Source organism: Vanessa tameamea, chromosome 12 (assembly GCF_037043105.1).
Source record: "Vanessa tameamea isolate UH-Manoa-2023 chromosome 12, ilVanTame1 primary haplotype, whole genome shotgun sequence".
In the NCBI taxonomy this organism is placed as follows: domain Eukaryota; kingdom Metazoa; phylum Arthropoda; class Insecta; order Lepidoptera; family Nymphalidae; genus Vanessa; species Vanessa tameamea.
In genome coordinates this window covers 12,369,424-12,393,121 of record NC_087320.1, presented here as the reverse complement: position 1 = coordinate 12,393,121, position 23,698 = coordinate 12,369,424, and the positions used below count along the sequence as shown (strand labels likewise).

The 23,698-nt window shown below is 32.0% G+C and overlaps 4 protein-coding genes across 4 annotated transcripts in view; 3 read left to right on the top strand and 1 right to left on the bottom strand.

The window, feature by feature from the left end:
* Positions 1-23,698, bottom strand: part of LOC113402344 (neuropeptide SIFamide receptor-like) — a 147,002-nt gene that overhangs the window by 12,378 nt on the left and 110,926 nt on the right. The window lies entirely within an intron of this gene.
* LOC113402347 (uncharacterized) lies at positions 5,639-6,363 on the top strand. Its single transcript, XM_026642570.2, has 2 exons — positions 5,639-5,679; positions 5,884-6,363. The coding sequence occupies exons 1-2, from the start codon at positions 5,668-5,670 to the stop codon at positions 6,328-6,330; spliced, it is 459 nt and encodes a 152-aa protein (XP_026498355.2). The 5' UTR covers positions 5,639-5,667; the 3' UTR covers positions 6,331-6,363.
* LOC135193537 (uncharacterized) lies at positions 9,064-9,764 on the top strand. Its single transcript, XM_064216443.1, has 2 exons — positions 9,064-9,122; positions 9,285-9,764. Exons 1-2 carry the CDS (start codon positions 9,111-9,113, stop codon positions 9,729-9,731), a joined length of 459 nt encoding a protein of 152 aa, XP_064072513.1. The 5' UTR covers positions 9,064-9,110; the 3' UTR covers positions 9,732-9,764.
* LOC113397797 (uncharacterized) lies at positions 12,455-13,150 on the top strand. Its single transcript, XM_064216510.1, has 2 exons — positions 12,455-12,486; positions 12,675-13,150. The coding sequence occupies exons 1-2, from the start codon at positions 12,475-12,477 to the stop codon at positions 13,119-13,121; spliced, it is 459 nt and encodes a 152-aa protein (XP_064072580.1). The 5' UTR covers positions 12,455-12,474; the 3' UTR covers positions 13,122-13,150.

Below are 23,698 nucleotides of genomic sequence, written 5' to 3'. Positions count from 1 at the left end.
TATAGTTTTGTTTACGTAAAATGAACCAAATTAACTTTACTGTTGATTATTGAAATTTATCGACTCTCAATATTTTGCAAAAGATCAGAGCAATATATAAAGCCTCATTCAAGGAGAACAGGAAAAAATACCCACTTTTTTTATATTTAACGACACACGATAAATGATACAAAAATTGATATATGACTTCTGGCAGAACCTTTAAAAATATCAAAATTACAAAACGCGGTATATTAAGTTAAATAATATTTATAAACATTAATCAATCTTTCATCAGTCCTCCTTAAAAGTCACAGTCATAACACCTTTTGTGTTACGGAAAGGAGGTCAAAGGTCTGCGAAATTATTTGAGGTATACCGTGTAATGGAATTAAATGTACGTAGATAAGATTATAAATAATAAATCATGATTTTTTTAAGTGATTATATTACGGTGGCATAATTATTATAATTGCGTTTCTTTTCTCGGTAAGAGAGGCTTGTTTACGAGAATTCTGAGTTTATCGGCGTCTTTAAATCTAGGGGCGTGTCTTTCGTCTTATGACTTGTTTTAAGCCAATTTAATAAGACAATGGAGAAATATTTTAACGTCTTTATAAATAAACTATATATAACTTATTTTGATAAAGTTAAATACCAATTACTTGCAAATACTTGAGATATAAGGAATAATTAAATCTCTCACGGCGCCTATGTCTTTAGCCGGTGGTGATATTAACCCATCCTACATATTATATATAAAAAAGAAATATCTTTTATATGTCACCGTAAAACTGTAAATACGGTTAATTTATAACCTATCTAGCGGCCTTATAGCTTATTATTAATGCACTATTTTTCCGATTAAATAGTGAGCCAAAGGGAATTTCAATTAAATCAATAAACTCTAAACAAACTGAAATATTATAAGCTATCTAATTTTTATAAGTTTTATTGCAAGTTAAATCACCGTTCACAATCTCTCGATAGCTTACAAAATCGCAAGATAGATTATAATCTAACGGTATTTAATATGTTACGGTGATACATATATAATTGAACTAATCATTTGTTGAAATTAAAAAATACAATTATATAAATTTTGTAAATATTGTATAATTTATTAATATTTGCAATCATTGAACGCTATAACGGATTTAGCTCGAAGCATTTTTGAATTAGAATTTAACAGAAGTTTAATTATAACACATAATTATACGACCTTCAAATGTATCGTTCTTTTTACCGTTAAATATATATATATATATATATATATATATATATATATATATATATATTATATGTTTAAAAATATCACGTACGCCGATGAATAACGTTCATAGTACAATTCGTTTTGATGTTGTAACATTGTGACGTGCAAGAAAGACCAGTAATAAATTACACGATAACTGTAATTTTTGTCAAATTACAAGTTTTTATTTTGACGCGTTTCTTCTTAATTTGCATTTTTACATGCGTTTTACAAGTAGCCGTTTTATTTACAATAAAGGATTTTTTATATTTCGATTTAAATGTGACAATATGTCAAGAATTCGATTTCGAGTTAACTTGTATGACTCGAAAGTATTTTTAATAAATTATTATAATATATTTGATACAAACTAAGTATTTATTGATGTATGCTAAAAAAATACCTTTAAACCGGCATCTTCATGTTACAACATATAATTAAAATAAGCTAAAACCGGAACGGAAAACAGATTCAAACAAGGAGAACCAGCAAGAAATTAAGTTATTTCTCTTTTCCAGAATTTTAATGACAGAGTTTATGTCGATTAAGTACAATTTAACTTTCTGATATATACAATCATATTCTCGTTGTAGAGCTATATTTAAAAAACACATTCATAACTTGAATATAAATTTAAATTCGGGACCTTATAATGTATTGTCGTATAAATTTGTCATTAGACCAATGATGAAAGTAAACGAGGAATATTGATAAATATATTATGAACCGAGCCGAGATGGCCCAGTGCGGTCTAAGCGTGCATCTTAACCGATGATTTCGGGTTCAAACCCAAGCAGGCACCGCTGAATTTTCATGTGCATAATTTGTATTTATAATTCATCTCGTGCTCGGCGTTGAAGGAAAACATCGTGAGGAAACCTGCATGTGTCTAATTTCAACGAAATTCTGCCATAGTGGTGGAATATGCTCCAAACCTTCTCCTCAGAGGGAGAGGAGGCCTTAGCCCAGCAGTGGGAAATTTACAGGCTGTTTATGTAATGACGATGACGATGATAGTTGACGTATATCTACCAGCGATGGTCACTTTGCCAATTGCGTGTTAATGTATATATAAATTGCATTTATGTTATATAAAATGTATTTGCTTTAAATTATAAAAGATACTTAATGCGGTCGAAACCAAGGACATTAATTCGAATATATTATGTATAATTGTAATGGTTTTTTTGTATATTTATGATGATAAGATAATATAAATTATCAGGGACTTCTATAGCTGTCGGTTTTATAATTATATGAACGTATGAAATTACCAATTATGTGAGGAAACATCACATGAATTGTTTTCATTGCATTTACTTCGTGCAAAACTTGGTGGTTTGGTTTTGTACAAAACCTACATTAACCCTACAATATCCAAACAGCAATTCCAGGTATTGTAATTCGGTTTGAATGATGAGTGAGCTAGTGTAATTCTCTTCTCTCTTCTTCTTCGTGTGCATCATTACTGAACGTCGTGCTTGTCCTGAAATGCTTTCACCGAGTAGTTACATTGGCTTCACTCACTCACCCTTCAAACCGGTACACAACAATACTGAGTACTGGTGTTTGGCATTAGAATATCTGATGAGTGGGTGGTACCTACCCAGACGGGTTTGCACAAAGCCCTACCACCAAGTAAATGTTAAGTTTAATGTTAAACAAAAACATTTGTACATTTTCTTAATTATACCCATATCCAAGGTAATTTTAGTTCGATTTCTTACAGCCGTTTGTACGTCACGCTATGGATATAGAATCTTAGCCATATTAATAGCAACAAAATACACGTACACCAATAAAAATGCTATCAACTTACAGTTTTTAATTACAGATAAATCCGTATAATTTATTTTTATTTATTTTTCGTCACATAATATATTATACGTTATATATAAAAGTAGATTATCTAAATTAGCATATTGATATTAATTATAATTAGTACTTACGATACGATACTTGATTTGCAAACCGGTTACATCATGATACAGTTATTGAAACAGCGTCCATTTCATCAATGTTTATTGACTCATAAGTATTTAATAACCGAACGGTTAAGTTTACGAATTATTTTGATTTAATAATTAAATCACAATATTTCAACAATCACCTGATTTTATTTTTACGTCTTAAGTAAGTAATTATAGTATTAAGTTTGCTTGCAATTAAAGAATAAATTAAAAGGATTTTCATTACATGGGTTTTTGTTTAATAGTTTCTTAAGGAATTACTCGTAATCCTAATCATCCCTTATAATATTAATTGTATTTTAGAACAGGGTCGTTTATAGGAGTTAGAGTCGAACCTGTGACCTCATCTTTAAATAGCTCATAAATCATATACATATATATTGAAACTTACATTAGTCACTTCGAGTGATAAAAAAAAACTATTCACAATTCCAAGATCATTAAAATAAATCTGTATTGCTTAAAGCTATTATAATTAGTGTAAGACACGTGGAATTAAACATGCTCTTCTGAACACGGAGCACGTCACTGAATATTATCGACTTTCAATTGTTCGCTAATTTCATTAGATATTACTTCACAATTTATAAAATCTTAATTTAAATCGAAGGTCGTTATAAATACAATGAAGTAAGAGATTACAATCAGATGATAGAAATGATATTTCTTTAAAGAAGCGTATACATAAAGTTTTAATTAGGTAAGTAGGGCTTTAACTGGGTACATACGTCCGAGTCATCATATACATATTATACCAAGAAAATATAATACTTAATATCGTTGTGTTTAATACCCAATTGATATATAATCATAGTTAACGAGGTTGGTGGCACATTAACGATGTAAGAAATGGAAGGAAAGTTCTTAGGCCAACGTCAATAAAAACTCATCAGTATTGAGATAATCTCTAATTATTTTAATGTATTAGTTTACAGAATTCAAATTATAATGTTACTTTAATATAATTTGAAAGTTAAACTGTAGTATTCTTTAAGAAGAAACTCCACTTCTACGTAAATATTCAATAAATATATATTAAGGTAAGTGTAAAGTCGCCTTAAGCCAACGTTATGACTTGCGTATTTCCTACTCTGCAGAGTAGGGCTAGGTTACAAAATTCACCGAATTTTTGTCTAATAGAGATTAACTTGTTAATATTACAAATTCGCCTTTTGTTTTTGTTCTTAGCAGCTCAATAAGTAATTATGGTGAGGAAACCTGCATGAAATAATCCGAAAGCTATAATATAAAAATGGAACTCTTTACCAGCACACGTGTTCCCCTCCTCTTATAAACTGGGTGCCTTCAAACGAGGTGTGAAGATGCATCTTGCGGGCATTTCGAGGGTGACTAGTGCAGCTCATTCTTGCTGACTGTACTAGTCGTCTTCGCGTTTTGACTCTACTTCCACGTACCATCAGGTGGTGTGGAGTCATATGTCTACGCGTATAATATAAAAAAAAGCATTCTTCTTAAGAGGAAAGCCATGCCAAACCATGTTACTGTTGTTAGTATTATTGTCTTCCGATTTGAAAGATGAGTAAGCCAGGGTACCAGGCACAAGGAACATAACAACTTAGTTGGTGGCACATAGGGCACCTCTAAGGACAGGGATGATCACTTGCCATCAGATGGCCCGATTACCCGCCATCAATACTTATTACATGAAAATAAAAATAAATGGTACCATATTTCGTCTCGTTTCATTTTAGTATAAGAGATTACGATTTATCCGCTGGATCCCAAACGTGTAAACCATTATGATAACTCTCCGAACAATAGGTCTCCATATTTATGGACTATAAGAGATTTAGAAAGCGATTCTGATGAATTATTAATGCTACTAGTACCCCTCCCAGAACTATAACAACATGTTTTTTCAATAGAAGCATTGTTTATTAATTGTCAAAAATTTACCATGATGATTTGAATTTGAAATGATTTGCATTTCAAAAATACACACCTCAGACCAAAGAAATACTAGTGATTTTTTAAACCTTAAATATAACAATGATGTTCCACAGTAAATTTACTAAAATTGTATTTTATCGGAAATGGTCTGAAGGCCATCTTTTCATTCCCAAGGTCATCAAAAAGTCATTAATTTTGTAATAACATTCAGCACGCAAGCAATTTTGGGCAATTCGTTTAAAATTTTACAATTGAATATTTTTAAAAGTTTGAAATTGTGTCTTGGCTAGAAACTAAAAATTTTAGCAACAACTAATTACACCGAAAACAAAAGCAAAAGAACACCGATCAGCTAAAAAGTACACAAGTATGACCTCCAAAATTTTATTTAAAATAGATTCGGATGTGATGTCATAAATACGAAGGCGATTTGTTATCAGAAGAAATTATCAAGTCCACACCGGTTATAGACTGGGGCGTATATTTTTTGCAGCATATAAAAACATCGGGCTGGATTTACAAACTAGCAGTTGACCAGCAGACGTTACAAGCAAAATGCAACAAATCGTAAGTTCATTTAAAATTAACAGGAATATAAAATAAATTTAGAAAACAGTCACCGAAAATAATTATATTAAATTGGTGTTATTAGAAGTGGTTATTTTATTTAAAAAAAAAGATTTTTCCACTATAAAAGTTAAATATTCGAAAATAAAGTATTTCAGATTGCATAAATGTATCAGATATTTTCAATATAACCGTTTGTTCCAGATCATCTTCAGCGCCATTTTGGCAGTCACCGTCGCCGCACCAGGCTACCTAGGGTACAACGCCTATGTACCTCTTGGCAAGTCGACTGTCACAACAAGCAGCCAATCTATCGACCATGGAAGCACCCACGTCCTACACACTCCTGTGCTGGCGACCCATGAAGTTGAATACCACGTGCCATTAGGGAAGACAACAGTCACAAAGAGCAACCAAGTTGTAAACCACGGCAGCACCGCAGTGATCCACACCCCAGTGGTCCACGCTCCAGTGGTCCACGCTGCAGTGGTCCATGCCCCAGTTTTCCACGCTCCAACTTACTACACGTCTCACTCCTCTCCACTAGTCTCTTACAAAACTGGCGACTCCGCTATAACTCATCAAAGTTCAACTGTGCACGAAACTGTCCCAGTTGTTAACTCATTGCCGCTGTACGCTTCATACCATTGATTTGTTTTATGAATAAATGTTTCCGTTACTTAATTATATGTTTTATTCGCCTCCTCTCAGTGTGGCTTATAAAATTTAAGCCGTAACCTAGTACTTCTTTTCAACTATTTAAGTACTTGTACATTAACGTACACTTGTTTTAAAATACTATTCTTCTACTCTCTCGACATGTTGTATTTAAAGAGTTATGTTTCAACCAAATATTAATTTGGCAGAATTTTTATAAGTAACAGATTTTTCTTTTGAAATTCAATCTCACCAAATAATGAACAGGAAAAACGTGAATATTACATTTAATCAAAAACTGTAACTAAGTGTTCTTATGAGCCTACTTGAATAAAAATTACCTTTTTAAGTGTTTTTCCAGTTTGACATTGATTCTAGGAAAAATAATTTACTATTTTATGTATGAATTTTAGAATTATTGTTATACCTCATTAGAGTTAATTTCTTAAGGTAATATTGATGAAAGACTATTTATATATTTGCCCAAATACGATAGCCGAGTAGTCAGAATGAGAAAAGGTTAACCAAAGATCCCAAAATCAAACCCGAACACAAGAAAAAGCACTTCCGTCTCTTGCTATGTGGTGATGGAAAATATCGCGGGAAAACCATGTATATTACTGCTTAAATACATTGTCGAATGTTTTATTTAAGAGAAGAGGAGGCATTTGTCCAGCAGTGCGCCATTGTTAGACTAGTTTGCGAATTTATAATTATAAAATAACTAAGCTATTATAAATTACACAATTATAATTAGCAATAACAGAATAACAGTAATTGTTATAAACTAACGCTTGGTGATATTTTATACCTAACCGATTGAACATGCAAATATATTCAGTTAATTAAAAATACATCATTTTATTTAATTTTTAATCTAAGGTATATTTTAAGCGTAAGCTCTTCAAAGGATTATTTTAGAATCAATTTGTAATCAATCAGAGAAATGTACAAACAAAAGATTTTTAGAATATTTATGAACTATGATAATATGCGTAATAACATTATCAGGTCTGAAAATATGACTGTAAACCCAAACTCCTTCTTATCAATACGACACAACAATCGCAAACACTTAGACGATACAAAATGCTTATTCTAAAAATAGACTCTTGGATCCATATAATATTGCATAACACCAAAATATCCATAACAGAACCTTACCGGCTTATTGATTGTATGGGTAAAATCATACTTATAAATATACTAGCTCCCCGTCCCAGCTTCATACGGGTACAATAAGATAACATAACTTTTGTATTGAAGAGTCTTGTTTTGTTTCGGCGGCGAAAGTTGAAATTTTCGGCTTTTTCTAGTAAATCATTCATCTTTAATCATTGTGTTTATTGATTAAAAACATACTAAAATTCGTTGCGTAGCTTAAAGGTCTAAGGGATCAGACGGCGGGAAAAGAATTTGTCATATTACTTTATAGACATTATTTTTTCATATGCCTTATTGTTCTGAGATAGTACAAAAACGTTTCAATATTTTAAATTAAAAAAAAAAACACTTTCTCCAAGTGGTCGACGAGAGATCTCGTAGTATTAAACGACTGTTCGGATAACGTCGTTTTAATTACAGTAATACATTTATAAGAACAATGAATAAATATAAAGCTAATTTTGAAAAAGATAATAATTAAAGCATAGTTTTTATTGTGTACGAGATTATACGTATTAAAAAGACATGGGGTTAATATTCATTGAATTTAAACAGGATATTGAATTTTATTTATGTTTTTAAAGAAAGAACTCAAAAGTGCTTATAAAAGCGTATTTGAATTTTATACATAAATTAATTTCTTCTTGATCAGTAATCAGCCACCCACGTGTTGAGGTAAAGTATACGTCTTTACTTGTACTTAAAAGCCTCTATTATATATATAACCCTTTGGTTGGCTAAGACCTCCTCTCCTTTGGTGGAGAATGTTTGGAGTTTATTCCACCGCATTGCTCCAATGCGGCATGGTGGATGCACATATGGCAGAATGAAATTATACCCATACAAGTTTTCTCACGATGTTTTCCTTCAGGAAATGTTTTAAATATAAATTAAGAAAATGAAAATTTGATGTTTAAGGGTTTAAGTCCGCAATCATTATAAGATGCACGTGTTCTATCCACTGGGCTAACTCGGTGTGTTTAAGTATTTAACCCGACATACGATGTTTTTTTATATATCTTATATATATATATATATATACTAATATCACAGACTATCATAATTACCGATCCATTTCATTGATAGTTCGCTAATTAATTAATTAATTAATTAATTTTCTCAAGCGTCACTGTCACACTTATTTATCGATCCATCCAAACTTATAATGACACTAATATTAATATAATATTAAAGCAATTACCTGAATGAACATTTTAAAGAAAAACTTTTGAATAATATTTACGATTTAATCGATAAAAATTTTAGGTATAGAAAAGTTTAAGAATTAAATATTAATAATAACTAAACACTATACAAATTTAATAACTCATTTTAAGATGTATGCAAATACTACAAAAATATATATATAATTAAAAGATCCTTTAAAGGTATGTCTAAAATTTCATTCATTTCAAATTTAATATCAACAAATGTGACCTCTACTTAATCGGATGTGAAGAAATATTAGCAAAAGGCGAATTGCTATTAAAATAAATAATCAATATCATACCGACTATTGATTTTGGGATATATTTTAATGCAGCGTATAAAAAGTTTAAGCTCGGCTTGCTAATCATCAGTTGAGCACCAGACGTAGACGTAACAACATAATGCAACAAATTGTAAGATATTTTTATAGTATATCTGAAAAGCGTATGGTCCAGAAATATCACAAGTAATTATGATTCTTCTCCTAAATGTACTTAAATGTACAAGTGTTCACTAAATTTTCAAAAATGAAATATGTTATATGTACAGGTTTAAAAAGTATATTTTTATTTCAGATCATCTTCAGCGCCATTTTGGCAGTCACCGTCGCCGCACCAGGCTACCTAGGGTACAACTCCTATGTACCTCTTGGCAAATCAACCATCACAACAAGCAGCCAATCTATCGACCATGGAAGCACCCACGTCTTACACACGCCTGTGCTGGCGACCCATGAAGTCGAATACCACGTGCCATTAGGGAAGACAACAGTCACAAAGAGCAACCAAGTTGTAAACCACGGCAGCACCGCAGTGATCCACACCCCAGTGGTCCACGCTCCAGTGGTCCACGCTGCAGTGGTCCATGCCCCAGTTTTCCACGCTCCAACTTACTACACGTCTCACTCCTCTCCACTAGTCTCTTACAAAACTGACGACTCCGCTATAACTCATCAAAGTTCAACTGTGCACGAAACTGTCCCAGTTGTTAACTCATTGCCGCTGTACGCTTCATACCATTGAATTGTTTTATGAATAAATGTTTCCGTTACTTAATTATATGTTTTATTCGCCTCCTCTCAGTGTGGCTTATAAAATTTAAGCCGTAACCTAGTACTTCTTTTCAACTATTTAAGTACTTGTACATTAACGTACACTTGTTTTAAAATACTATTCTTCTACTCTCTCGACATGTTGTATTTAAAGAGTTATGTTTCAACCAAATATTAATTTGGCAGAATTTTTATAAGTAACAGATTTTTCTTTTGAAATTCAATCTCACCAAATAATGAACAGGAAAAACGTGAATATTACATTTAATCAAAAACTGTAACTAAGTGTTCTTATGAGCCTACTTGAATAAAAATTACCTTTTTAAGTGTTTTTCCAGTTTGACATTGATTCTAGGAAAAATAATTTACTATTTTATGTATGAATTTTAGAATTATTGTTATACCTCATTAGAGTTAATTTCTTAAGGTAATATTGATGAAAGACTATTTATATATTTGCCCAAATACGATAGCCGAGTAGTCAGAATGAGAAAAGGTTAACCAAAGATCCCAAAATCAAACCCGAACACAAGAAAAAGCACTTCCGTCTCTTGCTATGTGGTGATGGAAAATATCGCGGGAAAACCATGTATATTACTGCTTAAATACATTGTCGAATGTTTTATTTAAGAGAAGAGGAGGCATTTGTCCAGCAGTGCGCCATTGTTAGACTAGTTTGCGAATTTATAATTATAAAATAACTAAGCTATTATAAATTACACAATTATAATTAGCAATAACAGAATAACAGTAATTGTTATAAACTAACGCTTGGTGATATTTTATACCTAACCGATTGAACATGCAAATATATTCAGTTAATTAAAAATACATCATTTTATTTAATTTTTAATCTAAGGTATATTTTAAGCGTAAGCTCTTCAAAGGATTATTTTAGAATCAATTTGTAATCAATCAGAGAAATGTACAAACAAAAGATTTTTAGAATATTTATGAACTATGATAATATGCGTAATAACATTATCAGGTCTGAAAATATGACTGTAAACCCAAACTCCTTCTTATCAATACGACACAACAATCGCAAACACTTAGACGATACAAAATGCTTATTCTAAAAATAGACTCTTGGATCCATATAATATTGCATAACACCAAAATATCCATAACAGAACCTTACCGGCTTATTGATTGTATGGGTAAAATCATACTTATAAATATACTAGCTCCCCGTCCCAGCTTCATACGGGTACAATAAGATAACATAACTTTTGTATTGAAGAGTCTTGTTTTGTTTCGGCGGCGAAAGTTGAAATTTTCGGCTTTTTCTAGTAAATCATTCATCTTTAATCATTGTGTTTATTGATTAAAAACATACTAAAATTCGTTGCGTAGCTTAAAGGTCTAAGGGATCAGACGGCGGGAAAAGAATTTGTCATATTACTTTATAGACATTATTTTTTCATATGCCTTATTGTTCTGAGATAGTACAAAAACGTTTCAATATTTTAAATTAAAAAAAAAAACACTTTCTCCAAGTGGTCGACGAGAGATCTCGTAGTATTAAACGACTGTTCGGATAACGTCGTTTTAATTACAGTAATACATTTATAAGAACAATGAATAAATATAAAGCTAATTTTGAAAAAGATAATAATTAAAGCATAGTTTTTATTGTGTACGAGATTATACGTATTAAAAAGACATGGGGTTAATATTCATTGAATTTAAACAGGATATTGAATTTTATTTATGTTTTTAAAGAAAGAACTCAAAAGTGCTTATAAAAGCGTATTTGAATTTTATACATAAATTAATTTCTTCTTGATCAGTAATCAGCCACCCACGTGTTGAGGTAAAGTATACGTCTTTACTTGTACTTAAAAGCCTCTATTATATGTATATATAACCCTTTGGTTGGCTAAGACCTCCTCTCCTTTGGTGGAGAATGTTTGGAGTTTATTCCACCACATTGCTCCAATGCGGCATGGTGGATGCACATATACCAGAATGAAATTATACTCATACAAGTTTCCTCACGATGTTTTCCTTCAGGAAATGTTTTAAATATAAATTAAGAAAATGAAAATTTGGTGTTTAAGTCAGCAATCATTATAAGATGCACGTGTCCTATCCACTGGGCTAACTCGGTGTGTTTAAGTATTTAACCCGACATACTATCCCCGATATATACCCGACGACTATCATAATTACCGATCCATTTCATTGATAGTTCGCTAATTAATTAATTAATTAATTTTCTCAAGCGTCACTGTCACACTTATTTATCGATCCATCCAAACTTATAATGACACTAAGATTAATATAATATTGAAGCAATTACCTGAATGAACATTTTAAAGAAAAACTCTTAAATAATATTTACGATTTAATCGATAAAAATTTTAGATATAGAAAAGTTTAATAATTAAATATTAATAATAACTAATCACTATACAAATTTAATAACTCATTTTAAGATGTATGCAAATACTACAAAAATATATATATAATTAAAAGATCCTTTAAAGGTATGTCTAAAATTTCATTCATTTCAAATTTAATATCAACAAATGTGACCTCTACTTAATCGGATGTGAAGAAATATTAGCAAAAGGCGAATTGCTATTAAAATAAATAATCAATATCATACCGACTATTGATTTTGGGATATATTTTAATGCAGCGTATAAAAAGTTTAAGCTCGGCTTGCTAATCATCAGTTGAGCACCAGACGTAGACGTAACAACATAATGCAACAAATTGTAAGTTATTTTTATAGTATATCTGAAAAGCGTATGGTCCAGAAATAACACAAGTAATTATGATTCTTCTCCTAAATGTACTTAAATGTACAAGTGTTCACAAAATTTTCAAAAATATTGTACAAAATTTTATTGTTAATGATATGTTATATGTACAGGTTTAAAAAGTAGATATATTTTTATTTCAGATCATCTTCAGCGCCATTTTGGCAGTCACCGTCGCCGCACCAGGCTACCTAGGGTACAACTCCTATGTACCTCTTGGCAAATCAACCATCACAACAAGCAGCCAATCTATCGACCATGGAAGCACCCACGTCTTACACACGCCTGTGCTGGCGACCCATGAAGTGGAATACCACGTGCCATTAGGAAAGACAACAGTCACAAAGAGCAACCAAGTTGTGAACCACGGCAGCACCGCAGTAGTCCACACCCCAGTGGTACATGCTCCAGTGGTACACGCTCCAGTGCTCCATGCCCCAGTTTTCCACGCTCCAACTTACTACACGTCTCACTCCTCTCCACTAGTCTCGTACAAAACTGGCGACTCCGCTATAACTCACCAGAGTTCAACTGTGCACGAAACCGTCCCAGTTGTTAACTCATTACCGCTGTACCCTTCATACCATTGAATTTGTTTTATGAATAAATTATTCTGTATCCTATTTACAATTTATTAATTATCCCTATAATAATTATATTCAAAAACAATATGACGTAATTAAAAATATAATTTTTTACTATTATTTTCAAATAATATTTTTATTCATCATAAAAAAAAAAACATTTTACACACTGCAATCGTCTAAGCGCTTTATTTCATTTGTTTTTGATATTTTCATTAGAAAAGTGACCGAAATGCTAGCAACTTTAAAATAAATACATGAGACTCTTATCTTTTAATAATAATAAACGTCCTGTATTCAATCTTCCATTCATAAAAATATATAAAAAAATGTAGTCAAAGTTTCTTCAGCTGATTAATTATTATTCAGCGCTTAAAGCGCACTTTGTTTTATTTCGTACGTTCATTTTTAAATAATATTTATGAATATGTCATTCCTTTTTTTAATTACCTAATGTGATATGGGTGGCCAGGACCTATTGAGAATATATTAAATATTGTCCGGCCTTTTTTATGTTACCCTAAATGTGCCCAACAAAACAACAATTAATTCGGTCTCTTTGTGTATAACTTTAAAACGATTTAATTATGCATAATTATCTATAATCATCTTTATAAAATAAGTTTGACGTATAATGCAGCTAATAAGAAACTAGCGACACGCATCGGCTTCGCCCGGGTGCAATGTTTTTTTGTCATTAGACAATACAAACCGCTATGACCTTGCATTTTAAATCCGCAATATCTTCGTAAATATTCATTTAAATTACAAGCTGTCAAGGACAACATTGATCTATATTAAATGCACAATGTGTTTAAGGTACTTAATTGAATTAATTGGATAAGGATGAATGCTATATTGCTTAAAATCGCTTCGTTTTTTTTATGATATCGGTAGGCGGACGAGCAAATGGGCGTGATGGTATGTGGTCACCACCGCCTATAGACAATGGCGATGTAAGCAATATTAACCATTTCTTACATCAACAATGCGCCACCAACCTTGGGAATTAAGATGTTACGTCCCCTGTGCCTGTAGTTACACTGGCTCACTCACCCTTCAAACCGGAACACAACAATACTGAGTACTGCTGTTTGGCGGTAGAATATCTGATGAGTGGGTGGTACCTACCCAGACGGGCTTGCGCAAAGCCCTACCACCAAGTAAAGTTCGTAAATAAGACATTATAAATATTAGCATTGCGATAATTCTATCATTCGATATGCACGTGTCATAGTTACTAACACTAATATGACCAAAAACAAAAATCAATAAGAAAACAAATAAATAAATTAATTAAATTAAAAGTAACAGCTTGTAAATGTTCCATTTCTGGACAATAGCCTTCTTTCCCATTGAAGAAAATTTTCATTTGACAAATGCAAGTTTCCTTACGATGTTTTCCTACAAAGCGGAGCACGAGATGAATTATAAATACAAATGAAGCACTTGAAAACTCAGCTTGCCCGGGTTTGAACCCATAGTCATCGGTTTATTTTACGTGTTCTAGTCACTAGGCCATCTCGCCTCTATTCAATCAACAAAATATCTTGTTTGAGCTTTATTCATTAAGACGACTAGCAATGTAAAGTTGCACGTTTGACATAGTTCTTACCAACTCCTACCACAAGTTATGCGTTTAATTGTAATTCAAAACATAAATATTAATAATTCTTTGATTACCTTTTTCCAATACTGGTACCGTTTCTTTTTAAATTACTCAAACAAATAAAATATAATAATTATACTTAGCGGTACTCGTAAGTAGTACTTTGTTACAAAGTATTGTTCTGTTTCCGTTTAAGGGAGTAGTTAGTTAGTGTAACTGCAAACAAAAGGTATATAATATCTTAATTCCCAAGATCGATGGTGTATTGGTGAATCAAAAATTGGTTAATATTTCTTACAGCATCAATGTCTATGAGCTAAGACGATAACTTATCATCAAATGGTCCCTTTGCTGTCCTCCTATCCATATTATAAAAATATATATATTGAAGTAGGCACTTTTAAATCTCATAAATAACCGTCCTCAACTATAAACAGAAATGATCTAAGTATTAATTAAAAGGTACTGTATAAATCATGACATCCCGTATTTGGGATTTAATTGAATAAGGATTCTAACTGCTTGGAATGTCGATTCTACTAGGATGAAAAATAAAATCTCATCGCTACTGAGATTTTATTATATAAACACATTACCTTAAAACACCTTTCGATATGACTTTACAATTTCAGTCTATGTTTATTCGAAGGTAACGAAATAGAAACGAGGGCGATTTCTTGCCGAAATAAATTGTCAAGTACACTCAAATCGTGGGCTCCGGGCTGGGGCGGCTATTTTAATATTGCATATAAAAGAGCTTGCTGGACCAACAAGTTATCAGTTGTGCACCAGACGTTACAAAGAAAAATGCAGCAAATCGTAAGTTATTCGTTGGGTCGAAGTTCATTATAATAATTTTCTAAGTAATGCTAAATTAAATAATTGCAATAGAAAATAGATAAAATAGTAGTACTCCATACTTAAAAGTATTAATTTACAAATAAAAAGTTTTTTGGAACATCAAAAACTCATCTTAATTTTAGTGTTATCCGGAATAATTTTAAAGATGTAATTAATTATTTATTTGACTATTTTTTTCTAGATCATCTTCAGCGCCATTTTGGCAGTCACCCTCGCCGCACCGGGCTACCTAGGATACAACTCCTATGTACCTCTTGGCAAATCGACCGTCACAACAAGCAGCCAATCTATCGACCATGGAAGCACCCACGTCCTACACACGCCTGTGCTGGCGACCCATGAAGTGGAATACCACGTGCCATTAGGAAAGACAACAGTCACAAAGAGCAACCAAGTTGTGAACCACGGCAGCACCGCAGTGATCCACGCCCCAGTGGTACATGCTCCAGTGGTCCACGCCCCAGTAGTCCATGCTCCAGTTTTCCACGCTCCAACTTACTACACGTCTCACTCCTCTCCACTAGTCTCTTACAAAACTGGCGACTCCGCCATAACTCACCAAAGCTCAACTGTGCACGAAACCGTCCCAGTTGTAAACTCATTACCGCTGTACGCTTCATACCATTGATATTTTATGAATAAATTGTTCTATTATTAAAAAAATCCATATTTGTTTCATTGAACTCTTTTTTTTTAATTTATATATTGATATTACAATATCAATAATTGACGTATGTTAAATTCGATCGTCTTATCTTATGGTACATACTCGTGTCTTTTATATCGTCGACGTTACTGAAAAAAATATGAATATTTTTTAAATTACGCTTTCAATAATAATATTCTAAGTGGAATTATATTATTAAGTCTAACTAATCGTGAGTTAGTGTTAAGTTGATTTTGGCCATTGTTTACAATTTAAGTAGCACGTGAGCATCGGATAAACAATTTAAAAAGAAGATTTGAAACATAATATATTGTTTTTTTTGTTTAGGTTTTTATTTAAATTAAAATAGTATGCTATTATAAAATAAAGATATCACGTGATTAATTATAAATTGGCATATAGAACATGACGTTGAAGATTTTTCTGTTGTTACGGTAAACCTGTTCGACTTGATTTTATACAAAATATTAGACAAAAGATTAAAAAAAGTCCTCTTTCAAAAGGAACTTAACGATGTTTATTACTTTATCATCTTATTATTTTTTATGCTGCTGTCGTTATAATATTATTTATTACATATATAATCACTCCTGATTATATTTTTAAACACAGGAGCTATTGTCTTATTTATTAAGATATGGCAATAATTTACTACAAAACGAGAGCTTCATATTAATGAATCGTTAATTAAAATATTGGGATAATTTCTTGATCATTTCTAGTGAGATTAAGGAGTGTGGTTCTACCAGACAACGCTTTAAGACTGGTGTGGATATGGCGTTTCTTAAATAAAAATTGGACGTATTTCAAATATCACAAAACGCTATTGCTATACTTAGTACAGTATATGTACTTACTGTGACCTTCTGTAATCGGGCATTTTTCAAAGTTTAATTTGTATATCATACGTTCTTTTTCGTTTATGGAGTTGTTGATATTTAATTGCTTCAATAGGCTCATTATTACGCGAAATATGACACATTGCCACTGATTGGTTAACATCAAATTATCTGATTTTGATTACTATAAAACTAATGTATTGTATTCACTTTATTCAAAGTAAAAAATAAAATAGAAGTCCCGCTGAATTTCTTCGGTCACTACTTCTCAGGTCGGGATATTTTCTTTACATGACCAGTGGTTAATAAATAAATGGGTGTTATGCTTAGAACGGACAAAACTTTATAAATATAGACATGGAATAAAAAGGAAGAGGAATTACATTAAATACGCATTATGATTCGTTACAAGTAGACTTAGTTCCCCAGCATAAGCAATCAAGTAAAAGTGACAGTCAATAATAATTGAGGTTGTTTCTTAAGTACTAGCTGAATCTGCGGCTTTACCCTCACGAAATTTGTAAAACTTTACCTATAAAGCATAAACCTTTACTCCTAACTCAAACTGAACCTATATTCATAGCAAGTTTCACCTAAATTGGTTAAGCGGATTATGCGTGGGGTAACAGATAGTTACTTAGGCATTTATAATATCAGTTTAGACACTTTGTTTTTGTCCAAACATACAAAAATATTACAAACTCTAATCATGAATCGTAATATAATAAATACATGTTCTACCATAAAATGATTATCGAGCCTCTTATGTGGTAGAGCTGTGCTTAGCTGAGTATATAATTCACGTCGTAATTTTGTATAACCAAGTATGTGCGAAATGTATCCTACCAAAGTTGTTTGTTTAGACTTTGTAATATTAACGCAATTATGCAAATATACCTAAAACATGCGTAACGAGGTCATCTATTTCATCAAAACATATACTATTACTTTTGTCCGTAGTTGTTAAGTTGATGTCTATATTATAGCGCACATAGTATAATTCACAGTTTACAAAAAAACAACACGTGGACTCATCAAAAATAAATCTAATCTGAAAAGCCCTTACGCTTAGCTATTAATGAGCTTTAATATCAACCTCCTGGTTCCATCGATAAATCAGTTTAATGATGCCAAATTATTACACTTCTATCCGAAATACATGAACTTTTTAAAACTTCAAGTCGATACAATATTTTTTAAAGGTGGTTAAAAACGGCACTCTAGATTCGTTTCCATACTGACATTCTAAGTTACAATAAACTTACCAATATAGATCATCTAATAAAAATATAAATATATTTATTTTAGAAATCATGAACATATATCACTACATGATTACTAATCTCTCAGTCTCTTTAATTTTGCAAATATATGCAAGTAAAGCTTTAGCTATGAACTTATCGTAGATTCTATAACCTATGATCTAATATGACATATCCTTTAAACATTTAATTACACTGACTCACTTAAATTTTAAACCGAAACGGAATACAGCGTTGTGATGACAGGCGATAGAATTATTGCTGTGCAGGGGACTGACCGCGATATTTGACATGACATGATTTAAATAAATTGTTTTTATTATTTTTGAAAGGACATCCATAATTTGTGCAAAGTACGAATAGCTATTTTAACGCTTAGGCAATATCACGTATGCTTGCAATAATAATAATGTAAGAAACCTTTATTCTACAAAACGTAATCACAGATTTGACCTCAAAAATTTAATAACTAGACATATTTGGATGTGATGAAATATAAACGAAGGCTATTCCTTATCACGAGAAATCTCCAAGGTCGGTCTAGTTGCAAACGGGGGAGTATATTTTTAAAGAGCATATAAAAAGATCGAGTTGGCTACGGAAGGTATCAGTAGCGATTCCAAAATGCAACAAATTGTACGTTAATTATGAAAATATTCAATAAATTATTTAATTATTAACATTATAATAAAATAATTATTTATCTATTAATAGAGATTCAATAATTAATAACCTGTTCCTTTATTTTCAGATCATCTTCAGCGCCGTTTTGGCAGTCACCCTCGCCGCACCAGGCTACCTGGGGTACAATTCCTATGTACCTCTTGGCAAGTCGACTCTCACAACGAGCAGCCAGTCTATTGACCATGGAAGCACCCACGTCCTACACACGCCTGTGTTGGCGACCCATGAAGTTGAATACCATGTGCCATTAGGAAAGACAACAGTCACAAAGAGCAACCAAGTTGTGAACCATGGTAGCACCGCAGTGATCCACGCCCCAGTGGTTTATGCTCCAGTGGTTCACGCCCCAGTGGTCCATGCTCCAGTAGTCCACACTCCAGTGGTACATGCACCAGTGTTCCACGCTCCATCTTACTATACCTCATACTCGTCTCCTCTAGTCTCTTACAAAACTGGTGACTCTGCTATAACTCATCAAAGCTCAACTGTGCACGAAACTGTCCCAGTCGTTAACTCATTACCGCTGTACGCTTCATACCATTGATATTGTCTTGTGAATAAATAATTACCTATATTTTTAAAGAATTTGTATTTATTTCGTCTCAAAATTTATTTAAGGTTGTACTTTTATATTTGCTCTTATGTGTAAAACTTTTGCCGACTGTAACTCTTTACTTTATAAAAGTTTTCATTGAACATCGCCTGTAACTTCAACTGTTAACTTTGAACCAAATATATTTAACTCATTCATCTGAATTAAATAAATCCTTCTATAGTAAGTAGCTGAGACGTAAATCAAAGTTTTAATTTGCTTCATTACAATATTTAAAAGAGAAACTATTCATAATAGTCTGAAATATTAATTTAAAAAATCAGTCCATAATTTTAAAAAAGAATTTGTAGAACGCTTTGTAAATGCTTTATAGTGAACTTCCTGTTTTTTCTGCCTAATCTATTGGGTGGAATAGAACTTGTTTTAATACAACATCAAATTCTAAAATAAAAAAATAAGTAAGCGATGAACGGAATTCAAACATTAGAATGATCGACTATACAATCATCTACGAACTATTTTACGTTGATTGGTCATAGTTAACGTTGCTAATACGTTAAGTAGATAGATGACACGTGATCGTGTCACGTGAAGTATATATTTTTTTCTAAATATTCAAATAGATGGGTAAGATATTGAGATATAAAAAAATATATCGATTTTATCAATTTTGATCATCAAAAATCAAAATAAAAATATACTTTTTTCAAATATACTTTCGCAGTTACTTTTGAATCGTCATTGTACACAACTGTATTAAACGTAACCGGTTTGGCATGTAGAATAAAGAAGAAACGCCGGCAAGAAACTGAGTAGTTACTCTCTGCCAAAATTTGAAATACAAATTATTATTATGTCAGTAAGACACAATTATATAAATAATATATTCTGCCTGAAAGTCAACAAGTATTAGCTCTACGCTTTTTTTAGCATCTATATAATCTTGTGTTAAATAATATGCCTTATTTATTTATATTATTTTAGCAAACGATTTGAATTTATCAAACGGTTAAAAATATTTGTGGAATTTTATTATAGAAACGAATACTTTGCCCCAAGTTTTTATTACTTTGTGAAGTCGGAAACTCGGCGTTATAAATTTATCCTTACTTCTCGCCTTCATACTAATTTAGAAGTGTTTATTAAAAGGCAATATTATCAATAAAGTATCTGAATATATATTGACAATCTCAATGATCCTATGGCTAACGTAAAAGGTTACAGATATCGAATATATACAATGGGTTCAACCCCAGATCGGACTAATAAAAAGTTATTACTTTTTATACTCTAGAATCTTACCAACTAAAAACCATGCTTACGTGGTGGCCAGTGTAACTACAGGCACAAACGAACATCACAACTTAGTTCCGAAGGTTGGTGGCGCATTGGAAAGTAATCTTTTGAATTTCTTACGGCGCCCATAATTATGGGTAGTGGAGATCATTAACCATCAGGTGTTTAATTTGCCAGTCCGCCTACCCATAGGCAGGTATTATGATATAGATATACATATAGTCAAGTAGGTTCATATACCTAAGCACTTTTGAATCATGTTAAGCTGTTACCGAGCATACGAACTCCACGCCTTTTTATCAATACAGGTCATTGTATCGTTTAATAAATCTTAATTATTAATTTAGTGCTAAAAATATCTTCTGCTACTACTATTACAGTCTATTAATATCCCACTGCTGGACAAAGAGCTTTTCTCAACGCAGGTTAGTAGATACACATGAGCCAGAATTTCATTGAAATTAGACACATGAATTACAAACACAAATTAAGCACATGGAAATTCAGTTGTTGTTGGAAAGCTTTACCTTATGTTACCATCCTTCCATTCAATTCCATCAGAGCAAAATTTTAAGTGTCTGCAAATATTACTTTAATGCAATTTGTTAGAAATATTTTTAACCAGCGATCGTCTTTAAAATCTGTCATTTACCAATTTAAAAATATATTTTAGTTATCTAAAAAATACTTAAAACGACATATTTCAATAAAAATATACGGATAATAGTCTTATTGTTCCAGATAAGTTATGAACTTATTTTATGAAGTAAAATATACGGTCGTATTTAAATGTACAACATATATATTCCTATTCAAGTATGTTGATGTTTTTATATGTATGAGAATTTACAAGTCTCTTTCTGTAATATAATTAATTCCTCCGTTGCACACCTACAAACTGTTCTTTCCTGTGCTTGCTAAGGTTGGCTGGTAGAGAATGCTTTTAGCGTATATATTTGTGATATTCAATACAGGCTTAAAAAGATACATATATCAATTAGAATAATAATTAAATATTTTCTTAAATATGACGTAATACTTGACTTTGGTTACAGACTTAGAGTTTCTTGACCTAGATAAGAAAAAATCATTAAATTGATTATATAGTTCCGGATGTGTTGAAATTATAAGTGAAGGTAATATGTTTGCTAGAGAAATTGTCAAGAACACGAAAATTTACATCTGGGTGTATATTATTATGCCGCATATATAAAGATCGATCTGAGCCTACCAACTATCAGTTGAACTCCAGACGTCAAAAGATAAAATGCAACAATTTGTAAGTTTTAAATTCGTGACTATTTTTATTTCGAGTAGAATCTACATTCTTAACCGGTGGAAGCAAAGTGCATTGGACCGGTGCAAAAACTGTAAATTATCCTGAAGGAAGGATAATTCATTTTGGTTTTTAAATAACTCAAATTTAAATAGCAATTTTCCCGTATGTTATTTCATATACCAAATGATATAAAAAAACTGATTTTTTCCACTTCGAAACAAGTATTTCAAATTACATTAAATATAATTATTGTTAATTTTCAGATCATCTTCAGCGCCATTCTGGCAGTCACCCTCGCCGCACCAGGTTACCTAGGATACAACTCCCATGTACCTTTTGGCAAATCAACCATCACAACCAGTAGCCAATCTATCGACCATGGAAGCACCCACGTCCTACACACGCCTGTGTTGGCGACCCATGAAGTTGAATACCACGTGCCATTAGGAAAGACAACAGTCACAAAGAGCAACCAAGTTGTGAACCACGGCAGCACCGCAGTGATCCACACCCCAGTGGTCCACGCTCCAGTGGTCCACGCTCCAGTGGTCCATGCCCCAGTTTTCCACGCTCCAACTTACTACACGTCTCACTCCTCTCCACTAGTCTCGTACAAAACTGGCGACTCCGCTATAACTCATCAGAGTTCAACTGTGCACGAAACCGTCCCAATTGTTAACTCATTACCGCTGTACGCTTCATACCATTGATATTAAATTATTTTATAAATAAATTATTTTTCTCATGAATTATTTTTTTTTATACTTACTAAACCCTACCATACCTACATTTTCGGCGGGTAGTCATAAACCCGATACCATTTTTGAATTAGCCATATCTTTACTATTCAAGACTTAAAATCTTGGTTCGAATTTCTTGATTCTCTTGCGTTTTATTTATTCGCGCAATGGAATTAATATTTGATAACATTTAACAGAAATAATCTGGGAATACTTTTCTTGGTTGATTGATTTCCTGTCAATATTCAAGTATTAACCAACATTAATGCCGTAATAGGAATGAAAGAAAGATTTTCTTAACAGAGCCTCAGCAGCAATTATTATCAGCAGCATATTACTTGGTCTCTACAGTTGGTCTCTACAATTCTTATTTTAGTGTATGTGTGTTTTTTTACCAGGCAGAATCACAATTTTAGTAGCGTTATTATTATTATTACATAATTATGTTAACTAAAAATAGTAACGAAATTATTTAGTGCCGCAGTGTCGAATTTTGTATACTTAATCGGAAATTCAATACAATAAATAATTTTTATATTTGAATCAATTTGACTACGTATTTATTTAATATTTTATAAAAAATATGATTGACAATGATTAGATCACCCTTGAGCCGAGATGACCCAATGGTTAGAACGCATGCATTTTAACCGAAGATTGCGGGTTCAAACCTAGGCTAACCTACAAAAATTTAGTGGTGCTTTTGTTTGCAAGCACCAGTAAATTTTCATGTACTTAATTTCGGTAGTGAAGGAACACATCGTGAGGAAACCTCCATGTGTCTAATTTCAAC